At 32.3% G+C, this 25454-nt stretch overlaps 1 protein-coding gene across 3 annotated transcripts; it reads right to left on the bottom strand.

The window, feature by feature from the left end:
- Positions 1 to 3756: 3756 nt before the first annotated feature.
- LOC105329972 (cholecystokinin receptor type A) lies at positions 3757 to 12773 on the bottom strand. Of its 3 annotated transcripts, none has more exons than XM_011431508.4 (2): positions 12637 to 12773; positions 3757 to 5329 (listed from the first exon to the last, which is right to left on the bottom strand). In XM_011431508.4, the coding sequence occupies exon 2, from the start codon at positions 4978 to 4980 to the stop codon at positions 3808 to 3810; it is 1173 nt and encodes a 390-aa protein (XP_011429810.3). In that variant the 5' UTR covers positions 4981 to 5329; positions 12637 to 12773; the 3' UTR covers positions 3757 to 3807. The 3 variants fall into 3 exon arrangements, with proteins under 3 accessions (XP_011429810.3, XP_011429795.3, XP_065939627.1); XM_011431493.4 differs by lacking the exon at positions 12637 to 12773 and adding an exon at positions 6841 to 6927; XM_066083555.1 differs by lacking the exon at positions 12637 to 12773 and adding an exon at positions 6545 to 6594.
- Positions 12774 to 25454: the final 12681 nt, after the last annotated feature.

Here is a 25454-nt window from a genome sequence, read left to right as displayed (position 1 = left end):
TCTGGAAACATAATAGCTTCAATCAGTTTTGCATCATGCTTATATAACGCATTAATTTTTTTTATGTTTAATGTAGCTTTTTTTCCTTTATATGTTGTCGATTGGTTACAAAAACGACTAAAGTTAAACGGTACATGTATTGTTTACTAGTGATATGCATTTTAAATGTTCTCGCGCGAAAACTCAACAACTTCTCCCAAAAAAATCGTTTATTCTTTGAATATCTCATATATGTAATTATTGAATTTTATTTTTATAATTTTTACGCCTTTGCCATGAAATGCATGTAGCTGGGGCATATATTGTTACCCCATTCCGTCATCCCGACATTCCATCCTTCTGTCCTGTCATTCTATCATCATTTACTTCCCGATCATTTGTCAACAACCGTTCCACATATAAATCTTAATTTGATATATGGATGTTCTTAGGAATATACTGGTTGAGTTTGAATTTGGTTCCGGTCCGATGATTTTTGACAGAGTTGTGCCTCTAGAACTTTGAAAAAAAAATAGAAATCCTACGTTTCCGCTCTCTAACTTTTGAAGAGATGCATATATAAATATCCATAACTTATTTTTCACTCAAAAAATTGTTATACTAAATTTGGTATTTGAATTTTGGTCGCCTGCGGGGGAATTCATGGCGTTACGACACATTTAATTTTCTTAACTATCATTTATTTATTAAATGTTCTTGACAATATTAGTAAATTGCTTGGAATCTTTTGGATTGTTCATTTAAATACATGACCGTATTTTCATGTTTGTAATATGGTTTACATATGGCGTATGTGTGTTTATATCTTTGCAAAACGTGCATTTGTATTAGTTTAGATTTTAGTTATTCTTAAATACACTTACAGTAAAAATATGCCAAATTCCTATGTCTCTACCAGGGTCCTTCCACCTAGGAGCAAACAATATACTGATTTTGATTTTACGGAGAAATGATAAGCTTGGGCGCGCATTTTCCCCCGCTGTTAGAAAAATGTGTACCAGGGATGGTTTTCTGTTGGGGAAAAATACGAAAAAAATCTCAAAGTGCGTTAAATTTAAGACCAAGTTAACCCACTTTGAAGAAAATTTCAAAGCGCGTTATGAAGGTACATCAACATTTTTTTTTAGTATCGAGACACTTTACACACTTAAGACGTTGTAACAGGGGTCTATCCTACATGTAGAACACGGGGAACACTAGCACAAACTGTCTTCTTTCCGAAGTTTTGTTGTATTTTTTTTTTATTCACCTTATTTCTTTTTTTTTATATAACATTAAATGGAAACCAACTTCAGTGTATCGGATAGACAACAACGTAGCTGATATCAGCAATCGTTGTCAAAGCTCTGGATATTCGCCCCTTACTTTAAGATCATACCAGAATATTTCAGCAATGAACCTAATATATTCACTTTATATTGAGAAAGATACATTTTGGTATAGTACCTTTCACAACAATGTTTAATGCAGTATTTTAGTGATTTATTAGATTTTCGTTGTTTTAAGAAAAAGAATTAGTAAAAATAAACCCCCCCCTCCCTAATATCGCTCTACGCCATATTAATTAGATTCACTTGAAGAGTGTTTAATCACATAGGAAGAACCCTAACGCGAAACTTCCGGAAAACAGAGACAATCGATTAGTACCATCGGCGACTCACCCATCTCTCGAGTCGAGTGCGAGATACAAGTGCGAACACTCCCGTGAACGGTCTCAAGGTCATTGCGATCATGATTCCTGGCCGTATGACAATGTGTCACAATGGACGAGTCGGAAGCGAGGTGAGGGTAAAATGCGGAAAAAACGAGGACGTTCAAGAGTGCTCGGTGGTCTTTGCCCCTCTGGCGTAACAGTTCCAAAGAACGTAATGAAATGTTAGGTTGACTGAAGACTCTTAGCAAAAGCTTAAATATACATGTAGAAATAAAATGGTTTGCAATTGACAGCATTTCGAGTATGTTGATTTTACATGATTTTGTTGGAAATATGACATGTAGCACATACCGTAATATTCGTTTCGTTTGTTAAAGTTAATTTATTCAGTATATTTTAGTAACAATTGTATGCCTATCTTCCTGACAATATATTTAGATAAGCTGTTCTTTGCATCAATATCAACGTTTTTTGGTAGGTGGTAGGTGGGTGGTGAAATTATACAATCGCAACTGGGATATACAGAACTAAATATGTAAACGGGAAACCATGCTTTCGTGATGCCGATTTCCTTTTACATGAAACTAATTAAATATATATAAATACGATTTCCTAATTCTTTGCCATGTTGATGATTTTAACCCTTATAAGCAGATAACAGCAGCTGTATTTAAACAACCCTGTCTCAAAGATTTGTCAAAGAGGGGAAGCACATCCGTAAAACCAGGGACCATTGATTGCATTGTCTGTGTAATGAAACTATAAAACCATTTTAATAGGGATATTGAGAAATGAATAACATTTAGCCGGTCAAATTCTGTAAAGTAATTGAAAAGCATTGAACGCTAAAATATAGATTAGATTCACTTACCCGCGGACTTCGAGTTTTTATTATTTTTTTTAATTTCTAGATATTGAGCTTATTCTAAGTCAGTAAGTCACTTTTAATGTTTTAGACTTAATTGACAAGCTTTGTTTAAAAAAGTTGCTCGACACTTTTTGCCTCGTTGGATTCTTTTTGATTTTTATTTTTATCATCTTTTTTTCAAAAGGGGGTATTTGATTGTTATTTTTTGTTTTTGTTTTTAATATAATAAATTTGAAGTCAATTAAAACACTCTCGGATTCACAGTTTTTGAACAAATGGGGATGAAATGAGGCTGCCAAGTGTCTTCTATACTTTATGAACTTGCAAAATAAAAAGCAACATGACTGTTTCTTGTCAAAGATTGTTTTAGATTAAATTTTTAGACTTTAAAATTACACAATTCTATCATTGAAGAACAATGCAATCAATTTTGGCGAAACAACTCCCATATTTTTTCATTTTTTTTTTATATCAGCTCTTGAATTTTAAGAAATATGTTTCTAACGAGAATTTATTTTTGTTCATTAATCTGATTTAAAACTCCTTTATTCATTCGCAACTTTTCGGGATACCATTTTTTATTTTTTTGACATTAGTATATGGGTACGAATAACCGTAGATTAGATTTCAATTAGGCGTCTCATAGAAAAAAAATCTTTAGTTTTTAGTATAGTAATGAACGTACATGTATTTTAGACAGAGTATTATGTGAATATTGAATCATTAAACAAAAAATATGCAAGTTTTATAGCTACATTTCGTTTCAATGTTGTCTTGCGCATCGGTACTTCCAAACAGAGGAAACTTCGATATTATAAAATTTTGTCCACTGATGTAATGATTTTTTTTTACAGAATTGTGACTGAAATATTTGGAGAGAGAAAGGTCAATTCTAGATGGACGTAAAGAAGGATATACGCGAAAACTACGAAATATTAATGTAATTGAAGTTTAATAGAACAAACAAAATATATTATATATTTTACAACGAACTTTTTTTTTCTAATGATTATTATTTATGAAAATATTATCAGATCTTGATAATCAAAATCAACTGCCTAGCAATCCCACACCTGTATGCATTTTTGAAATCTTTAAACGCATATGCCTGTACCATCAAATAACATTTCATTTTTTTTAAATCAAAAACTAAAACAAACGCATAAGAAAATATAAAGAAAGTGACTGGGGTTTTTTAATTGAAATATTTTAAAATGTAATACTTTTTCTAAAAAAAAAAATAAAAAATAAAATTCCACATAAATTAAAATATTGCAAAGTCCGTTCAGCGACGACAGCATTTAAACACCGAGTACAACTTCTTGCATTCCCGCCGAAATCGATCGTCAAAAAAGCTATACACAATAGGGTTTGTCACATTACTCAAAAAGTACCCACGTAACAGGAATCCTATGAAGGCGCCCATCTGCGCCGTCATGGACCGATAAAGAGTACTGTTCACCGCTTTTATGATCAGAATAACACTGTTGGGAAACACCCCAATGTAGGACACGCCCGTCGCCACGATGAACATGATGGTTATCCGCCTACTGCGTCCCACGCCGAGCTTTCTGCGTTTGGTTGACAATCTGTTTAGAGCATTTAAAGGGACAGAACTCAGGGAGCGGAGAACACTCTTTTTACCTCCCACAGAAGAACTCTCCCGGGAACTGGTCGTCACTAAGCTGGACTCGCTTTCTACGTCATTTGCTATCATTGACTGGAGCTGCCCTCTGTGAGTTTGCTGGGCTTCCATTCTGAATTTCATTTGTTTATATAACACTCGGCCAACAAATATGTACATCACCGTACAAACTAAAAACGTGCTAGTACTAAGGACAAGCAGGAGGCCGTAAAACATTTTGTAGAATTTGTTTTTCCGGTAGCTAGGTAAGACTTTACAGTTGTACACTATTAATCCGTGCGCCTCTTTTTCGGCAGATCCATAAAAAACAAGCACAGGGATGCTAGATATAACAGCGAATACAACGGTCGCTATACAGGCGACAAAAGCTCCCTTGGTTGAGAGTTGTTTCAGAAAAGGTCTACAAGCCTTTCGGAATCTTTCTACAGCTATTACCCCTAACATTAGACCCGAACTCAGCACAACACAGTGATTTATGTAGCGGAACGTTTTACACGTATTGGTCGAGGTAAATGTGTATTTGTACCTCATGTCAAAAATCTCAAACGGAATAACTACAAAGCAGGCAAGAAAGTCAATCAATGCCAGCGCTACCACAAACGTCCGATGGTTGGAAGAATTGTACCGGAAAAAGTAGACACAAAAAACGTGACCATTTCCCACGGAACCGATGACGGAGAGCAGGGCCAGAAAGACGGCGATAGCCAGGTCATTGTTCCTAAATTCCTCCCACTCCAGGGCGGCCACACTGACTAGGGAGGAGTTGGTCAGGTTAGCACCCCCTCCACTGGAGTTGTACCCCAGCTCCATCATCTGCCTCTGTGTCCAGTCGATTGTTTATGATACTACAGTGTTATCTCAACGAGGAAGCTGTGGCAAGCTTACTTACGGATCTGCCGGAAGTGGCTCTGTCATACACTTATCGTATATATTTCCGCCTTTTCTTTTCAATCAATATCGATCCTAATGGGCTCATTAACAAATAATAATAATAAGTAATCTTTGTGTAATAGAGATCCGAAACGCATGTGCTGAATGACGTTCGCTCAAGTTTTACACTCCTCCCGCCCTGCTTAAAGCTCAAGCCGACTTCACAATTCCACGTAACACTGCAGTGACACAATAATGTTCCCGTCTCTTGAGGTCATCTGCGTGAGGTCATCTGCGTAAATTAACAAACTTGTTATTATTTACAAACAATAGCCGGATCGATATAACCTTAAGACACTAAAACAATCAAACCAAACTGTAGACGCTTTCTTTTAAATTTAAAACATCATCTTTACAATGTTCTAAAGGATAACATATTTTAACGTGAATTCAGGGCTCATTTCCATGTGTATGCTCTTTTTAGCATCTTAAATGCTTTTTAGTAGCATAAGAAAAGATTATTATTTGTCAAATTCCCACTTATCAAAATTTTTTAAAAGTCTTAACATGACCTTAGAGTGGCATTATTTCCGCAAATTAAATGATTTTTTTTCTCATTGATGTTAGTTTATTTTGCTTGTTTTCTAGATGTCTGTTTTGTGTTGTATTAATTTGTTTTAGTTTTTACCATTTTACGCGTACATGTATTTACATAATTTGATCGGTGTATTATTATGATGTGTTGCTCAACGTGCGTTTTGATTTGACCAGTCTGCAGTTCTTGATAAATTACATTGATTATGTATTTGACGTCGGGTCCCGTCAGGTTCAGGCGAATACCAATAGATACAAAAAGTTCTAATCATAAAAACTTAGTTGTTTTTTATCTTGTGTTTTAAGTTGATAAATCAAATGGATTTACATTTAGATAAAATATCTTACATGTGTAAGACAACGTGCAACAAGATACCCGATGGTTGTAAATACATAGTATAGAGAGCTTTAAAGTGCAATAGTTCAAATAAAGGAAGTTGCAAAATTCAGATATATATCTAAAAATAATATCTAATATCCATATAAAAAAATATCTAAGATGGCCGACTTTGAAATTCTCATTGCGCAATTTTTTGAGCAGCATTGTTAAATACAGTGCATTTACGCGCCGTAATTTTCTATTTCATATTTACTAAACATTAATTGCTCTGAATATATTTATATTGTTTAAAACATACAAATGAATTTGCTACGAGTTCTTTCAACTTAATATTTTTAATCCTCTCTAAAATACTTAATAAATAAAAAAATTAAGGTAACAAAGGCTGTCACATGAAGTTCGTTAAATATTAACCATATTTTGAAAATGCTATATATACTAAATTAATCTTTAATGTACTTTTGTATGCATGAACATATTTTTGAGTTCATATCATTAACTTATTCCTGTAGTAATACACTACAAGTAAAAAGTAAAACTTGTCAAAGTGAAATTTTAAGATGTTTCTTAAACCCAAAATGGTAATATGTTGTGGTTTTTGTGGCCTCTTTTTCGTGAATCTTTACAGCTACACTTTAACGCCACTGTCTGCAAAAGTGGTAAAGAAAAGGGTTTTAAAGGAATGAAAACATTAACATAAAAGTATATATAACGATATTCGCTCCCCTAGGCTACATGCATCGTTGTATTCTTAACTAGTTTGGAAAATTGTCTTAAAGATTATTGTGTATTGTAATACTCTCGATAAAAAATAAGTAAAATCAAGAAATGAAAAAGGTTGGTAAATGAAAACTTTAAATCTCACTAACCCCAATTGCAAGGACAAATCCTGCCAAATAGTTACTTCATCAATTGAAAAAAGGATGAAATGAAAACTCATCTGTATTATTCCATTATATTGTTAAAAAGGAAGTAAAAATACTCTCTTGTGAAATCAATCTGGAGTATGAATATAGTGTTATTTATAGATAAAAAAAAATGAAACATCAAAAGATTATTACTTTACTAAACTTGTGAATACGCGGAAATCAGTTTACAGATCAATTGATGCCATTACAATTGTATATGTGTACAGTTTTGTTTCGTCGTATCAGTCCCATACATTTTGGAATAAAGTTCCGCCAAATATTAGAAGCATCATTACCTTAAACAATTTCCCTTTACAAATACACATACATTACCGATCAGACCCAACCTAACAGAAAGTAAACCCCAACTAAACCCTGTGTTTTACTTTCTGGGTTTACTCTGGGTTTACTAGAGTGGACCGAGAGTAAACCCCAAGTAAACCCAGAGTGGACACAGAGAGTAAACCCCGATCAGAAGTATACCCTGAAAGCAGACGCTACATGTGTATTCGGAATATACAAGGGGCAGGAATCACAGGCAGTAGGATGATAAGATACATGTAAAATAAAGGTCTGCTTTACACTTCAGTGCATATAGTTGACTCCAAAGGCAATTCTCGAGTAAACCCAAAGTAAACCCCGAGTGGACCCAAATTTTCAAAAAATAAACCCAAAGTAAACCCAGAAAGTAAACCCTGGGTTTAGTTAGGGTTTACTCTGGTGTTAGGTTGGGTCTGATCGTTACTGTATTCTTTTCTCACTGTGTCAGTCTCGTTGTTACTATTTTTAGACAGCAATCGCAAATACGTGACACTTAAATAAAATATATATCGGATTAATTCTGATGGCATGGGTTGAAGCTGTAGGTAATCACTATGAAAGTGTGAAACCTCCCGTATATTTAAACTTAATTTTTTTTAATGCCGTTGGCACAGTCTAAATGATATAATCTTATTAAGCCACCATATCACTTTAACGTCATAGATAACACACATATTAACTAAATATATAGGGTATTAGAAAAAAATAGGCCACTATGATAATAAAAGAATAAGATACAGATAGAAATTGTGGTAAGAAGGACAACACTGTTCTTTGACAATGGATAGCGTGGGAACACCCAGTAAGTGTCACAGTGACTCACCACATCCTACCATCCCCCACCGAGGCTTACTCTAACGGTGTCCCCTGAAACCACTCGGATGTGATACAGAGTCCTTATATGTTATACAGCACTTCATGTACAGATGTTTTATGTTGTACTTCAATAATGTTTTTATTGTTGTTTAAGTACAGTGCGCAAGTTAATGGTTACTGTAATGTGTATTATCGCCATTGATATTGTTGCCAAATAATGTATTTTTTTTAAATTGAATGTTTCACATAAGGGCACTGTGAAAAAAGTAATTCTTTATCTACAATCGCGTGGATAGATAAACATAATAAACACTCGAATGTTTGCTTTGATTTTTTATGAAGAGAATTGAGATGAACGGTCAGCATATCAGAACCAACGAACCCCCTTTGCCTTCCCCTTAAAATATTAAAATGCTGTATTTTACTTCCTTTGAATTCTTGTAGAAAGGCGATTTTTGTTTAAAACCTCGTTGCAAGTGAAAATTCCGCTTATGTTGACTTCGTAATAAGGAAGTTTTGTTCAGGTAACATATAGTGCTAAAACGCGAAGGGCTTATCTCCCACAATTCTTTATCGTCACGGTTGAATATTTACATTCTTAAGTGCCTTTGCTTGTGATTACACTACGTATTGATTTTTAACTAATCTTTACAGTCCACTTAATTCAAATGACCTAAAATAAAAGTAAACTGTTGTTCCGAGTGTCATGTACTTTGTCTATATAAGGAACATATATTGTAAAGTATCAGGGAAGACAACATATGGTGAGGTTTTTTTAAATATACGTAAAACTTTAGGAAACTATTTTTATTCAAAATGACGTAAGTTTGCCTTGTATATCACATTCTGTGTCCTGATTTGATTTTTGAAACGTGTTGTGCGATAAATCATGCTTTCCTTATTATGTATGTACTAAAAAAAACATTATTTTGAAATTCTAACAGACAATTTAACGGGCAATATGTTCGTTCAACTGATTCAACGAATATAAGCTATTAACCAATATGTCAATAGGCTATCTGTCAGTCAATTTACATTTGTATATCGAATCTCAGTAGTTTATATAAATGGTTTTTGTACTGGCAGAGTTTGTTAGAGGCTCTGGGTTTACGCTTCTTTCTATTTTAAAATGTATTGGGTTTTTTTCTCCTAAAATTGTTAGTACATGTATGACATCATGGGTAATAAAAAAGCAAAAAAAATTAAAGGCCTTAACTACAATGTAGTTCTTTTTCTATATACAGTATGCGTACCCCTTTCTCGTAACATGTTTCAGCAAAATTTAATATTTTACCATTTTAAATACATTATAAGGCAAAACAATTTTAAGTTTTAAATTTTCTTTTTTATTCAATGATAAGTACATTGCAGTTGCCGTTTCATTTACTATAACTATCAGATGAAACAAAATTCACTTTATAAGGATAGCAGATTACCTATTTAAAAATAACCAAACATTTGACATAGTTTGACTATTTTTGTAAGATTTATACATGTATTTTGATATTGAACTTATAGTTACTTATAATTTTTCTTTGATAAAAGTCGATCAAAAGCAGTGCATCGAAAAGTTGAAGCGAAGATATGTTGTCGTCAAAGAACTATTTTAACAGGAGCTTGGGTTTTGTGTGGTTGTGTCAAACAGCAATGTGACGTAGGCCTGTCTATTTCATTGGCGGCCATTCGGCCATGACTTTTTGAAATCAACAAGATTTGTCTTGCTAATGACCTAAGACAACGCAAACTGTGTACATTTCACTTGAAACCAGCGTCTTTTCAATTTGTTCTGACGCAAGAAAAAGATACGTTCCACCGATCGCCCAAGATCTTATTAAAATGGTTCTAAATTAGTTTTTAACCTTAAAGGGTTAAAAAGTATTAAAGTGTCAACTTTCAGGTATTCATTGACTTCCTAAATTCTAGTCTATAAAGGCAGTACCTATAACTTGTTTGCCTTTTTGAAATGGCAACATTAAATAAAAAATGTCGCCTCGAATATAAGTTTTATTAATCTTTAATTTTTAAAAACCATCGGTTATAAAAATAAAATAAGTTTAGTTTGATCAAGATAACCGATTCAGTCTAAACATATAAAACGAAAGTTGATAATAATTTTTTTGAAAAAGGTTTGCACAGCAGTGATCTTATTTAGGATAATGTCATTAGATTTATGACGATCTTATCTACAGATAGAGATTATTTTTATTGTGTAACAGAGAACTTATCGGTGATTTGTTTCATTATATTTTAGAATGTTCGGCATTAGAAGGAATGAGAAAGACATATCTAAACACGAAAAAGGCTCGATATGTTAAAGTTCTCTGAACTCATGTCAAATCAATCAGTTCTGTATCTCTGCGAAAATTGTGTGTATTGATTTCGATGCTGTCTGTTTCCCTTTGTTCCTGATACCGAAGAGTTATATAAATATAATTTCTGTTATACGTCAATTTTAACTGTCTTTTTCCTGCTTGACTATGCACGTATACCTCTGATAATTTGTATCCAATTTTATTCTGTATATATGTTTCTCTTGTACCAAATTATTTTGATCAAGTGAAAACTTGAATCAGAACTTGATAATGTATTTAAGGACCTTAATATATTTAAGGACCTTACTACATAATGACTGACGCATTCGTAAAATATATTAACAAAACTTTATGTGAATTTCAAATCGAGGCCGATAGAGTGGCGACGTCTGATATAGAAGCTGGGATAAGAACGATCATAAAAGATATTTTGGATGCCATCAAATAAACAGTCCCAACATTTGAAATGTCGGTTGTTATACCAACCGGAAGTTTTTATGAAGGTACGAAAATTGGAGCACCAGACGAGTTCGATTTCATGATAGTTTTAAAACAGTTGACAGGACCTGACAAACTCAATCTACACCGAGGATGCTCTGACTGGTACCCACAGATAGAACTAAAACAAGGAGACACAAGAACTATCTTGGGAGTTCTAGAATCCTCGTTTTATACTTCTGGAGGGAAGTTAGAGAAATGCTAAAGCGAAAAACATTTAGCATTGACACTGCTCGGGGGACAATATCATCTGATTCCTGTCAAAAGAAAAAATTGGTGTTCTTTTACAAACACAAAGTGAAAAAGTCATTACCAAAGCCAAAGAATGAAGCGGAAGCTAAACTTGCCATGGTCTTTGTAGAAAGCTTGAAGATTGGAGTAGACCTTATGTTAGCAATCGAACATCCTTGTTTAGAATTTATTCTTCAACCTCCTGGGTTTCCAAATAGCTTCAAAGAATTACTTTTTGAACATAAATGTCACATTGTTGCCAAGTCCTGCCACAAAGATCACTCATGCTTTCCTGCGTGTTGGTTTATTTCTTTTTCCACTATGGAACGTGAACTAATGAACGGCATGAATGAACATCATAAAAAATGTTACAGAATTCTTAAATCGTTGATTGCGAGCGATATTTCGATTTCTTGGAAATGTATGAATCTGTCATCGTACGTTTTGAAATCTGCATTTTTATTTCATGTGTATGGAGAAACCAAGTGTTTATATTCGAGAACGTTGTCTACTTGTATTAAGGATGTCCTAAACTATTTATCTACCAATCTGTTTCACATTCGAATGCCGTGCTTCTTTGCAAGAGATATGAACACATGGGGTCATATTCTGGAAACTCCTTGTTATCATTGGGGAAAACCTAATTTGCTTCATCATGATGAACCTGAATCGCTTAAAGTCTCAACTCATCATTTTGAACCAGAATCGCTCAAAGACTCGTCTCATCATGTTGAACCAGAATCGCTCAAAGACTCGTCTCATCATGTTGAACCTGAATTGCTCAAAGACTCGTCTCATTATGTTGAACTGGAATCGCTCAAAGACTCGTCTCATCATGTTAACCCTGAATCGCTAAACATTTTACCTCATCCAGTTGAACTTTGCTGGATAAAACTTATGTATAAATTTATACAGTTTCTAATTGTATCCTTTGAGAAAGCGACACTACAATCTCAAAGCGAATGGGATGATATCATTTTTAAATGTTCATATTTCAGAGCGGCAGTATCAAGGTTGATGGCACTTTATTCGGACCGTACAAAAAACGATGTATTTAGACTTGAAGGAGATCTAGGTACTTTAGCCCCTTGCACAGATGAATTATTTAATGACTATATAAAAAGTTTGGATGTGAACTTCTCCATCAAGCTTTATTTCCTCATGCCTTAATTACTTCATGTAAATATTTTGTATAACCATGTACATCTGTATTAGTAATATTTAGAGATGTTTTATAAAATTCTGTCTTATTCATCATGTCCTCAAATAAAATCTTTTTTTACAAATGCAGCTGATATTTTTCTACTCATTTAAAAACTTAATTTTAAATGCTAGTACGTACGTTCCTATTAATAAAAAATAGAATTAGAATACTAATGAAATTTATTAAAGATATTAAATTATTTTTATAATGTAAGTTGTTGATTTTTTTTTCTTTTGGTATTAGAATTTAACTATTCTCTGATTCAGGATTTCAACGACCATGATTACTTTAAATATGGTGAATATATTAATGGTTTTCAGTTTATGATTTTAAACATAATTAAATCATCACGTAATGTCAATAAAACCCGCTTACCTTTATGATGTCTTCACAGTTCAAATTGTTTTATCGAAATGGGATTTTGATTATTGGTTCGCATGGTTTTAACCTTAATGAGTAATATAAGTGTTAAATCTGAAACAGCTGTGTATCCAAATGCAGCTTGAAACATGTTCTTCCGTATTGGCTGAAAATTTATCACATTCCTTTACTAATTTCTCATTAGCCCACGCCGTTAGAAATTCTTGTTCAAGGTCCCACTCACTCGTGACAAATCTTACAAATAGTTTCATTTTAAACTTCCCGCATCAAAGATTCGTTTTTTCACTTTTATTGATATGCTTATATCAAATATTTGATGTCTGAAACTCCACAGACATTTGAATACAGATGTTACTACTTTACTTGACTCTGCACTTTTTTAAACACCCTCACTAGCCCTATGAAGTAAAATAAAATAAAGTGTGGAAAATGTTTATTCTCGAACTTCGATTCACATTAATTTTATATTATTTTCTTTTTGAGAAGGTAAATGTGTTTGAGAAAAGTCTATGGGCAGCGGAAAGGGCAAAAAATACATTTTTACAAAATCAACGACAAACTAAATTCAGCAATCTAAAATAATATTATCAATGACCATAAATGCAAAACCAACAGTCTTCTTTGCAAAATAAATGTACATAAAAATCAACCAAAGGTATTTAAATACAAATCAAACACAAAAAGTAAAACCAACAGACATAAATGTAAAACGAACATACATCAACATGAAACAAGCGGACGCACAAATAAACGCCAGGTGGCGTTTTTTGGGAAGCAATTTACGTCATCGATTATTGGAATCCGGGATGGTTCGCACCTATTCTGTTTCGCCCTGAGATGTTTCCCACGTCAATGTTTCGCACCTGCCTCGGAGCAAAACATCTGACTGTATCATAATGTAATGTAATGGAGTGTTGATGTAATTAGAAATGTACATGTATATATAGTTAGCATAGATCTATTTTGGGGACCATTTAATTACATAAATTACCGGTATCTGCTTGAACTTTACATTACCCAACTGCATCCACTATTACCAGTCTTATTCTTATAGCAAAAGTGGGGTTAAATATTATTTCCATTCCCATTTATTTATTATGATTTATTTAAAATTATAAATAATATTTTAATGACCTGTTTATACTCGTACATTTGTTCCAAATTTCATATTTGGATGAAAACATATGTATAATCAAATATTGTACAGTCTTATATAAAAAAAAAGTCATTTATTTGTTACCCATAAACATGATGATATACAAATATCTGGGAAAAAAACATTTTTAAAATGCTAAAAGACATATGTACATTGTGAATTAAAATTAAGTGCATGTATCAGAATACTTCAAGCTTATCGACACATAGGCTTCGGAACCGGGGGGGGGGGGCTTTTTGCAAAGTTAGACCTAACCATTAGGCACATAGCAGAGTAGACGGTTCAGCCCCCCCCCCCCCCCACTTTTTCTCGCAGGAAATATAATTGTTCCTTAATGTACCTTGAAAGATTGAGAAGTTGGAGTCTTAGGCATACTAGCCCCCCCCCCCCCCCCCCCCCCCCACCCCCACCACGGATTAAGATTTTCATGATAAGGGTGAAAATAATTTTTAATGTAGGTTAGATTTTTTCTTTTGGAAGCATAGTTTTACTCCCCCCACCCTCACCCCCCTCCCCCACGGATTAGGATTTTTATGATTTTGGGAATTAGGTTTTTTTCTCTCAATATTTCTGAGGATCAGTCTAGCCCCCCCCCCTCCCCCCCCCCCCCCTTTGTCAGTCATTTGTTGCATTTCGTATCACTTTAATTTTACTGGGTGGAAGTAATGCAAAATTTACAACTTGACATCTTTGTAAATTTTGTATTTACTGCCATCCGGTAAATAAACAATTTATAGAATAAAAAAAAGTCGGATAAAAATAAAATATTTAACGAGAGAGGACAGACACATTGTACGGTACCTTTTCAATCGAGGATACACACTGTACGATAACCTTTTTTATCGAATGGATAATTCCATAAAAAATGGATACAGGGGAGGGGGGGGGGGGGGGGTAATGTAAAGTTCAAGCTGATAATTTATGTAATTAAATGATCCCCAAAACAGAGCTATGCTAACAATATAATATTTTACATTTGTAATTAACATTCCCAAATTTTTCATTATAAAAATACAGGTAATTCTCAAGTGAAAGACAGGCTATAAATGTTATTACAACACAGTTCACACCTCTTGTTCTTAACCATATAAAACGACATGGCTTAATAAAATTAGTAAATAAAAATCCTAATCAAGCAAGAACGCTCTCTTGGCCGTGCATGAATAAAGACAAGCACTGTTTCAATAGTTTTTTTTAAAAACATATTTCAATTCTTGTATAGGTAATAATTAATTTCAGAGGAATGGTAATACGAGAAAAATATCTAAATACAGTGAGATGTTTCGCTCCGAGGCAGGTGCGAAACATCTCAGGGCGAAACAAAACAGGTGCGAACCATCCCGGATTCCAATAATCGATGACGTAAATTGCTTCCCAAAAAACGCCACCTGGCGTTTATTTGTGCGTCCGCTTGTTTCATGTTGATGTATGTTCGTTTTACATTCATGTCTGTTGGTTTTACTTTTTGTGTTTGATTTGTATTTAAATACCTTTGGTTGATTTTTATGTACATTTATTTTGCAAAGAAACAAACTGTTTGTTTTGCATTTATGGTCATTGATAATATTATTTTAGATTGCTGAATTTAGTTTATCGTTGAGTTTGTAAAAATGTATTTTTTGCCCTTTCCGCTGCCCATAAAAGTCTTGGGGCAAGTACACTGACGACATAAGTAATAATATGACAGAAGAATTTTGTATAAACCATATCTAGTTGCAAACCTCTTCATCAAAATTTCGGATGTCAGACCATTCAACAAACCGTACTTGCAACACTTTAACAATTTACTGAGAACAAAAATGAAAACTTGATAGGTTGCTTTTTCTTAATATATTAAGACAGGTGTCCAAAGAACAAGAAAATAAACTGGTAGGACCGTAATTGCTTCAACATTGAAAAAATACGCACCTAAAATACGATTGAAGTACTGCTCAAAGATGCTTTGTACTTGACTTGGAATATTCATTATAATGCTTATTAATTCATCTTGCTTTAATTATTTGAAATTATAGTCATTAGTGTAATTATACAGACAATTGCGTACATAAACATATGAATAAAACACAATAAACATTATATATATATATATATATATATATATATATATATATATATATATATATATATATATATATATATATATATATATGTATTATCATTTCCAAATTAAATAATTACCATTCTAGAGTTTGTTAAAAGTAATGATACTAATAACTTAAGGAGAAAAATACTTTAACCTTAACATTGCTGTGTATAAATCCACCTTAATTTTTTTTTATAGAGTGATCTACATTTCCAGATTATTCATCTAAATATTCATTTCCTTATTGTTCTCAAGCTTATTGATTTATTGTTGCGATTTGTTATCATCAAATTATGTTAACCAAACATGGTCATCTCCTCCTCTAACACAGTTTCACGTCATTACTTCCGTATCGAATAAAATTAAATCACCCTCCTCTACAAGTTTCTGATGTATTTGTTGACCTTTTGTTTTTAAATATTTATCGATGCTGAACCCTGGTCTGCAGCAACAAGAAGGTAGCAACTGTTAAGCATGCAGGTGTCCTGGACGGTGCTTAAAGCTTCCCTGTTACTGTAAATATGTGTTACTAAATTGTACAGCAATGAGACAAGTCTACCGGATGTTGATAAAACAAGGTACGGATATTACAGCGGAAGGCGGAACAGAAAATTTTGTATCAAGTTATTCACCTAACATTCAAATTATGATGTAAGCGGTTAAGACATATATTTTACAACCTCGTTTTATCATATTGTTTTTGTGAAAAGTTATGTATTAGAATTTGTTGAATTTAATGAAACATATTAACTTTATAGATTTTCTGTTATAATATGGATCGGGTTCGGAATTCGACATTGACAACGCACCTTCATGGACTTATTGGATAAGAAACTATTATTTAACTGACCGATCACAAATTGTTGGGCTGTTGGCAAAACCAATCATACGTGTTTACTTCACATGATGTTGAAATTTATCATCAAAATGGAGCCACTTTACCGTAGTTAGATGGCCTAGTCTTACCTTGTTTTTGTGATCGGCTTCGTGAACTGACCTCAATCATAAGAAGATGCCCAATGAACTGATCTCGATCTATTGATTTTGCATAATAGAAGCTAGGAAGACGGCTTGATTTATAAACAAGGTTACGTTATAATGCGACATAAATAGCAAGTTAAGATAGCATTCAATGTTTTTCAGTCGCATTAAATTATTTTAATACAACTCATTCTTTCTATACGTGTTAATGCTCTTTGAAGAGCCCTACTCAGTATTCTAAAGAAGAAGAAGATACATTAACATTTAATAATTACGTTAAAGAAATAAAACTAGACAAGGAGATTACGAACGGCTTTTCCCAAATTTATTTCGAAATTAAATTTGTTGACGGTTTATAAATAGTGGTGTACAGATTCAAAATATTCTATAGTTTGTAAAAATTCAGTACCTTTTTGATCATGTTGATTGCTTCTAGCTATCAATACATCATTATTGCCGATCATTCTTTAAAAGGAATACTTGTTGTTATATTTTATACATACTATTAATATGATAGAAATTTGAATTAATTTGAATATTGTGCACTTTCTAAATGCCCATAGTGTCTATAAACTTGTAAATCTAATACGTTTGAAAGTATAATGTTCACAATACACTGATTAGTGCATTGAGTGAAATTTATAATCAACGGTGTTGTACATAAGTTTGAACTTCGTACATTTTTATTTAGATATTCGGCTTTGTTCAAATTTCAGGTAAAGATTCAGGATTTCCTGATGGTTTGAGATCAGTACATTTTGCATTTTGTAGAATAAAAAAATATGCAATGCTGTCAACATTGTATATTGATATAAGTATTAGTTTTCTTCACCATAATCTTCTTTAAACTTGTGTACAAATGAAAGAATTACGGTGTTTTAGGCACCGAGATTTCTCCGAACCAGCAAAGACGTTAAGGCACGAAGACGTTTTGGCACTCATAAATACAGGCACCAAGAAGTTTAGGCACCAAAACGTTTTGACACTAATATGTTAAGGCACCAACTTATGCCCTTTTGGTACTCGTTATTTATGTATATTTAAAAAACTTTTTTGCACATCTGTATGCTGGTATGTACTTGTATAATCAAAAATAAAATCTTAAACCATGAAGACCTTAAATATAAAGTAGAGTGACCTGAAATTGTATTACCCGTAAATGATTTTATTTTTTATTATCAGTAAAAATAAGATGAAAGTCACTACGTACATGGTTTTTTCATATTTAATGTGAAACGTGCTATAAAAATACAATGACACGACATCTAATTTATATTATTTGCACGGTTTACATTACTTTGCATGATTCTTACCAATTAAGATGAATGTTTTGCTTAAAATCATTTATACATCACACTATATCACTATATTTAAATTTCATTATGAATATAGTTATTAGGAGAAACTGTGCTCTACAAAATACCAAACCGTCAAACTTTCTACGTTTATGAGCACGAAATACATGTTTATTTATCATCATTTCAGCCAATGATTGTTTTTTAAATGTTGCGCGTTCAACATGTATGTAGATGATTCTCAGTCTCAGCTGTGATCGTCTTCGGCCGCCAATCACAGTTGGGTCCGTTTGAGGCATCCGGCACATTTTAGAATTGGCGCACACATTGCGACTCGCACTTCTTTGTTTACTATGTAGTGACAGTTTCGTGTAAAACTACATGTATATTACTAAAAACAGCACTACTGTAATGCGATTAATACCTTGAGATTTAAACATTTATACAGTTACATAATGATTCAAATCAGGTTTTTTATTGCATACGGAAGTATTTTAAACGGTAAACACTTCGCCTACTAAGAGTGAAAATTATTCATTCCTTTTTCGGAACTCAACAAAATAGTGCGATATGTTCTTTTTATCATGTTTATTTCATGTAGTGCTTTTGCATTACATTAACATAAAGCTTACTGATGCCGATCATTCCTCTAAAAAGAAGACTTGTTTCCTTCTGAGATGTCAGTAACTTGTTTCGTTACACCCGATTGCACACCCGAAACTCGTGGCCGACGTGCAGTATTCCTTTCGTGGTCCTTGGATTTTATGCAGTTTTTTCCTTATTTTATGTGCATATTCTGTTTCTAAATAATGCATAGACCTGTAATTTTTAGTTAGTATTTTACTTAGAAATTTTTTTTTTGTATTTTAGTTAGAAAATTAACAACTTTCTTAACTCTATAGTTTTAGAGCACTGTTACTCTAGTCTCCTAATTTTAAGCGCAGACCAAACTATAAGATATTTTCGGTATAACTATATATCCATGTTCTGAAAACATTTTTGAACAAAATTTTATATTTTTATCAATATATTTTGGCATATTTAGCTTATATGTCAAAGAAGTCAAGAAAAAATTAACTTGAATTTTTGCCTAAAATTAGCTTATTTCTTGTCATATCTCAATTTTTTGAGATGTGAACCCTACTTTTTTTACTTTTATATAAGGCATTAAAAGTATGTCTGTTTGTATGCAATGTTTATGAAAGATGGCATTACTGGTATTTTTTTTATTTGTGTTATAATTTGATTACTCCAAAAATTTCTACAATCTTTACATTTGCTGTTGTATTTATTATGTACTTGCATTTCAAACCATCAGTAAAGCAAGGTTTTTAAAACTATAACTTGGATATTACTTTAATAGTCACTACATATGTTCAACTTCATACTGTATTGAAATCATAACTAAATAATAGTTCAAACTATAAATATTTGTTTGATTTCTTCAATTTATTTAATCAATTTCCTTGCCAAAATTAAGCCATAATTTCAGGAAAATTATTATTTCTGTTTGGGGCCCCATATTTCAAAAAAATGGCATGTGACATAGGTAACAAATAAAATAAATGAACATGTTAGGTCCCCATCTTTATATCCAAGATGTTTTTGGGTGATTGACAGTACTAGTATTTCAGGTGCTAATCTCCTTAAGTCAGAATATAAACTGATGATTTTAAATTTCTTTTATTTTAGATGTTATTATATTTTAAAAACATTGTAGTTTTAAAGTAGACATACATGCATACTTTAAATTGGTATTTTGTTATTAAAGTTTGTGTTTAATTTTAAACTGTTTCGATTTTTGGCTATTTCAATGAAATCAAATATTAAAACAATAAGATTGGGAAAAATTTAGCCAAACCACTCAAAATCAAAACCTCTTATGCTAAACAAATAGAAAAATAATTGTTTAGGAAACGAATACAATAGCTTTTATGGTGAATTTCAATTACCATTTTACTTTTCAATGGTCTGAACTTTACTCATAAATAACAATCAACGTCCGGTTTGAAGTCATTAAATTAATTAATTAGAAGTTTAAATGGATGTCTGAGTAGAGAGAGAGAGAGAGGTTGCATCTTTTTTTTTTTTTTTTTTTTTTTGCTTTTCATCAGAAGTGCATTTGTTTCACAGGAAGTATTGCTCATAACCACCAAATAAACAACAATGATTTGTTTAATTAAGAATAACAACTATTCAGCTAGCTGCGTGATATCAAACTTTTAAGATACTAGTATCCTCAAGAAAATCTGCGACAGATATGTTTATATTTATACAAGATTATCTCTTAAAAAAAGAGATTAAGAAACAAGCGCAGTTGAATGCACAGTGTAAATTAGCACAGAAAAAAACAATTTAATAAACCGTTGGTTCTGAATATATTTAGTTCCCTAATTTTTATCTTTGCTGTCATAGTTTTCTAAACTATGCAAAAACCTGACTATACATTGTTTATTTTGTAATATTGCTAGTATTATGCGTTATTTTAGTATCTTCAATGAAAATTTAATTTGAAATTTTACATATGAGAAAACTTTAATAGTATGTGGATTATATGACTTTTTATGATAAGGTTTGTTACTGACTGGTTAAGTTGTTAAAGTACGTAGACACACTGTGAAGTAAACTACATGCAGGTTTTAAATTTTGTTGCAGAAGACCAAAACATATTGTGTATAGTAATGAAACAAAATGGTGTATATAAATCTACAAACAAAATAATGGCAAAAATCACTTGTAAATTCTTGGCCCCTTCCGCCAAACATATAAACCCCATTTTTTTACTAAGCTATGTCAGCATCAATCACATTTTCTGTTGTTTTAAGGAGATATGGGACATCCTTCATATTGTTATGTACCTTATTTCTAAATTAACTGTAAAATTTAATCCAAGTCATGAGTACAACAGCTTTAAATTTACAGTTTTTACCTTACTGTGTGACCGATCGATAGACTGGTTAGAACTGGATCGTGTAGATTTCAGTCCTGTCAGTTTCTTTACAACTGTGAATTACAATCGATTTTCGTACGAACCAGAGGGAAGAGAGAAGCATCCCTAGTTGATGCAGATATTTAAGAAATAAACAACGTTATTTAGTGAACATGGCGTTATGAATAGCAATTGCTCTGTTGGCATCTTCCATGATGCGCGCTAGCGCATCATGGAAAATATGCCAGCAGAGCAGTTGCTATTCATAACGCCATGTTCACTAAATAATCGTTGTTTATTACTTATATTTGCATTTTACCACTCGCAAATACCCTGTATTAGCCTAGACCTTGACATTTAGCTATTACATCAAAAGTAAACATTCAGACTGTAATGTGTCTTTTTAATTCACATAGATTTGTTAACAGAATCAATGATATGTTATAACAGTAATTCCTTTAAAATGTTATCAAAAACATGTTTTAATATTACATGTTAATACGTCAATTTTAATGGAGTTGGAGAAAAACACATGATGTATCGTATGGTTTAAATCTATAACGTCATGGAAAAGTATATAATAATAACGTTACACCCTTATGACATCATAGTATACTGACAGAGCAATTGCGATTATAGAGAAATAATTGCAGCTCCTCCGTATGGGCTTACAGTGGGAAAGAACAATGGAAATGCAAATATATGTTTGTAATTTTTTTTAAATATTCTATCTTTGGTTGAACTAGTGTATTTATACGTGTCGTATGTTGATGAACCAATGTGATGGTGGTTATATGTGTAATGCTATTATGATATTGTTGTGTAATACTTGTGGTCCGAATCGATGCTTTACGAGTATCCTTATTTCAATAAATCATCTGTACGACTCACTTTCTGATTGACACTCATTTTCTAAGAAATAATATAAGCAATGAAATAAAATACATATATTCACATAGCATTTACCTCTAAGATATTCTTCTAAAGACATTTCGATACGAGAATCATTAGAACAATTTTATGATATAAAGCATCTTTTAAATCTAAAAAGTATAGTCAATGAAAATTAAATTCTAAAAATGTAAGCAGTAGCTGGCAGATTCCTATAAACCCCAACCGCTGTTTTAATAACTAAGGAGAAGGTACCGTTAAACATTTTTAAATGATAATCTTCTTCACATTCAAACTCGGAATCAGTTGTTAAAAGTAGCAAATAATTTAAATCGACCTTTTCAAAGTTCTCCTTATCAAGTTTAATGTATTGACATTATGGAAAACATCTACGGGATTCAATTCAACTCAATTCTTTTCGCTCAAGACCAGTTCACTTGCATATGAGGTTCAACATAAGTATATACAAATGAAGACAACCACAGGCATGGATCACAAGTTCAGTTTAGTAATAAAGATTTTAAGAAGTTGGATAGTATAAAACAGTAGTACAGGAGCAGACTTTGAAAATTTTCTTAATAACTTACAACTACAATGATTTTTGTTTTTCTACATCATATGTATTTATCAGGATGATAGAGCACATCGAAAGGTCACATGAAACGATTTTAAACACTTTGATTTTCTTTTTATGATATAAAGATTGGCATGAAGAATGTTAACATACGTGTGGTTTGCTTTTGCATTACTTAGATATCAACTTCAAAATAAAGCATCTGAGAAAATTGCTTCTCGCTTATCGTTCCTGATTTCACGACGTCACACAGACCCACTGATGCAATAAAAAATGCATTAAAACTAGTGTCATTTTACATTAGGCTGGTTGAGGGATGCTCGAGCACATCAAAAGTCACAGAAACGATTTTAAACACTTTGATTTTCTTTTTATGATATAAAGATTGGCATAAAAGAATAGAAATTGGTTTGTGTACTCATATTAGCATTAACAATTTAAAATAAATGAGCAGTTGTTATACATTGATAGAACATGGACGGTTAAAGAGATGACATCTATCATTTTCTTAAATAGAAAAATACTTGAGTTATGATTTGTTTCTTAGCGAGGTTATCAATCAATACTTTTTCATTCAAAGCGTATAAAATCGTTTCTGTGACCTTTGATGTGTTTTAATGGATTTTAAACCGATTTTAATCAACCAAAATGTGGAGAGATGACCCACTATACTTTAAAAATATCATTTTGTAGCCCAACAATTGAACGTTTTAGAAAAATAATACGAGTCCGTGGCCAACGTCTCATAAAGCATTTAAACAAGACACTTTGTTGTGAATAAAATGGCTCAGACATTAGGTAACTTTATAGACTGTAGGTTTTTAGGTTGTAGGTTCGATACCACCAAAACTTTAGGAATTATTATTTTTTCTTATCATTTTTTGAATAATTTTAAACTGAATATAGTTAGAAATTACCCTTTTGTAAACTTGTATTATAGCATATCAAATATATTTAATTGAAAAAAGTGTTAAATTTGAAGTTGTATTTTACGACTAATCCAAATGGGCAGTTGTACCATCTTATTCCCCCATCTTCTTTTTGATAGTGTTTCGAACACAAGTGTATGAAAGCGACGCTTTTTAAACAGTTTCCATAGTCCTGCCACATTATTATTATGAGAATAAAAGCATTATCGCTGTTCTTAAAAAACTACTGCAATGGAAAATCATATTTGTTTGTAGACATTTGTGGGGGTTTTTTTTTAATAAAGATGAAAATAATGGGTGGGCCTTGGTACAATAGAGCGACATGTCTGCCAATACATTAATTTGAATTATAGCTCTTTAACATAGGGGACATCATTTTTCAGTTAGGTTTATTCTTCAATCAAGTGAGTAAAGATATGAAACGTCATACGTATGAATTCATGCCTGGTAAATGACAATTGTTTATAATGGAGAAGGCGAAATAAATTTTTCAATGTTATTAATTTGAGGAATTGAGCGCATTTATTCTGGTGCATTGAGGTATACTTTTCTTCTTTCACATATAGGATTTAAAAAAATAAAATACAATAACTAGTAGATAGTGGAGAGAGAAAATGTACCTTTATGCTCTCATTTATAAAGTGATGGGGGGGGGGGGGCTAAAATAAAGGGAACTGGAAGTTAACCGTGAACACCAACTAAACATTTAGTTATTTATATTGCATATAATCTTATTTTCGGTAAAAATGGTATTCCATAAAGGTAAATATGTCAAAGATTAAGGATATGCTAAAATAAGTGTAAAATTCGGATATTCATTTTTGGTTAATCTACCGAGGGGCCACATGGCACAATATCCTTTGAACGACCATAGAAAGCCAGTGTTGCTAAGGTGAGCGATGTGGCCCATTGGGCCTCTTGTAATACATTGTTTATTGCATCAGTGGGTCTGTGTGACGTCATGAAGCCTAAAAATCAGGAACGATAAGCGAGAAGCAATTTTCTCAGATGCTTAGTTTTGAAGTAGATATCAAAGTAATGCAAAAGCAAACCACACGTATGTTAACATTTTTCATGCCAATTTTAATATCATAAAAAGAAAATCAAAGTGTTTAAAATCGTTTCATGTGACCTTTTGATGTGCTCTATCATCCTGATAAATACATATGATGTAGAAAAACTAAAATCATTGTTTTAACTTATTAAGAAAATTTTTAAAGTCTGCTCTTGTACTACTGTTTTATACTATCAAAATTTTTAAAATCTTTATTACTAAACTGAACTTGTGATCCATGCCTGTGGTTGTCTTCATTTGTATATACTTATGTTGAACCTCATATGCCAGTGAACTGGTCTTGAGCGGAAATAATTGAGTTGAATTAAATACCGTAGATGTTGTCCATAATTTCAATACATTAAACTTATAGGAAAACTTTGAAAAGGTCGATTTAAATTATTTGCTTCTTTTGCCAGCTACTGCTTATATTTTTAGAATTTAATTTTCATTGACTATACTTTTCAGATTTAAAAGATGCTTTATATCATAGAATGCTTTAAATAGAATCTCGTATCGAAATGTTTTTAAAAGAATATCTTAGAGGAAAATGCTATGTGAATATATATATTTTATTTCATTGCTTACATTATTTCTTAGAAAATGAGTGTAAATAAGAAAGTGAGTCGTACAGATGTTTTATTGAAATAAGGATACTCGTTTGTTTCGGACCACATTGTTTCGGACCACAAGTATTACACCAAATTATCATAATAGCATTACACATATAACCACCATCACATTGGTTCATCAACATACGACACGTACAAACACACTAGTTCAACCAAAGAAAAAATATTTTAAAAAAATTAAAAACATATAATATGAATGCACAAGTGCAACATACACTTGATAATACAATATTCATACATAAATATTTACATCCACTAGGGATGATTCCCTCTTCCCTCTGTTTCGTA

Source organism: Magallana gigas, chromosome 5 (assembly GCF_963853765.1).
Source record: "Magallana gigas chromosome 5, xbMagGiga1.1, whole genome shotgun sequence".
NCBI lineage: Eukaryota > Metazoa > Mollusca > Bivalvia > Ostreida > Ostreidae > Magallana > Magallana gigas.
Note: the sequence above shows the minus strand (reverse complement) of the source record. Positions and strands in the feature narration are given on the sequence as shown.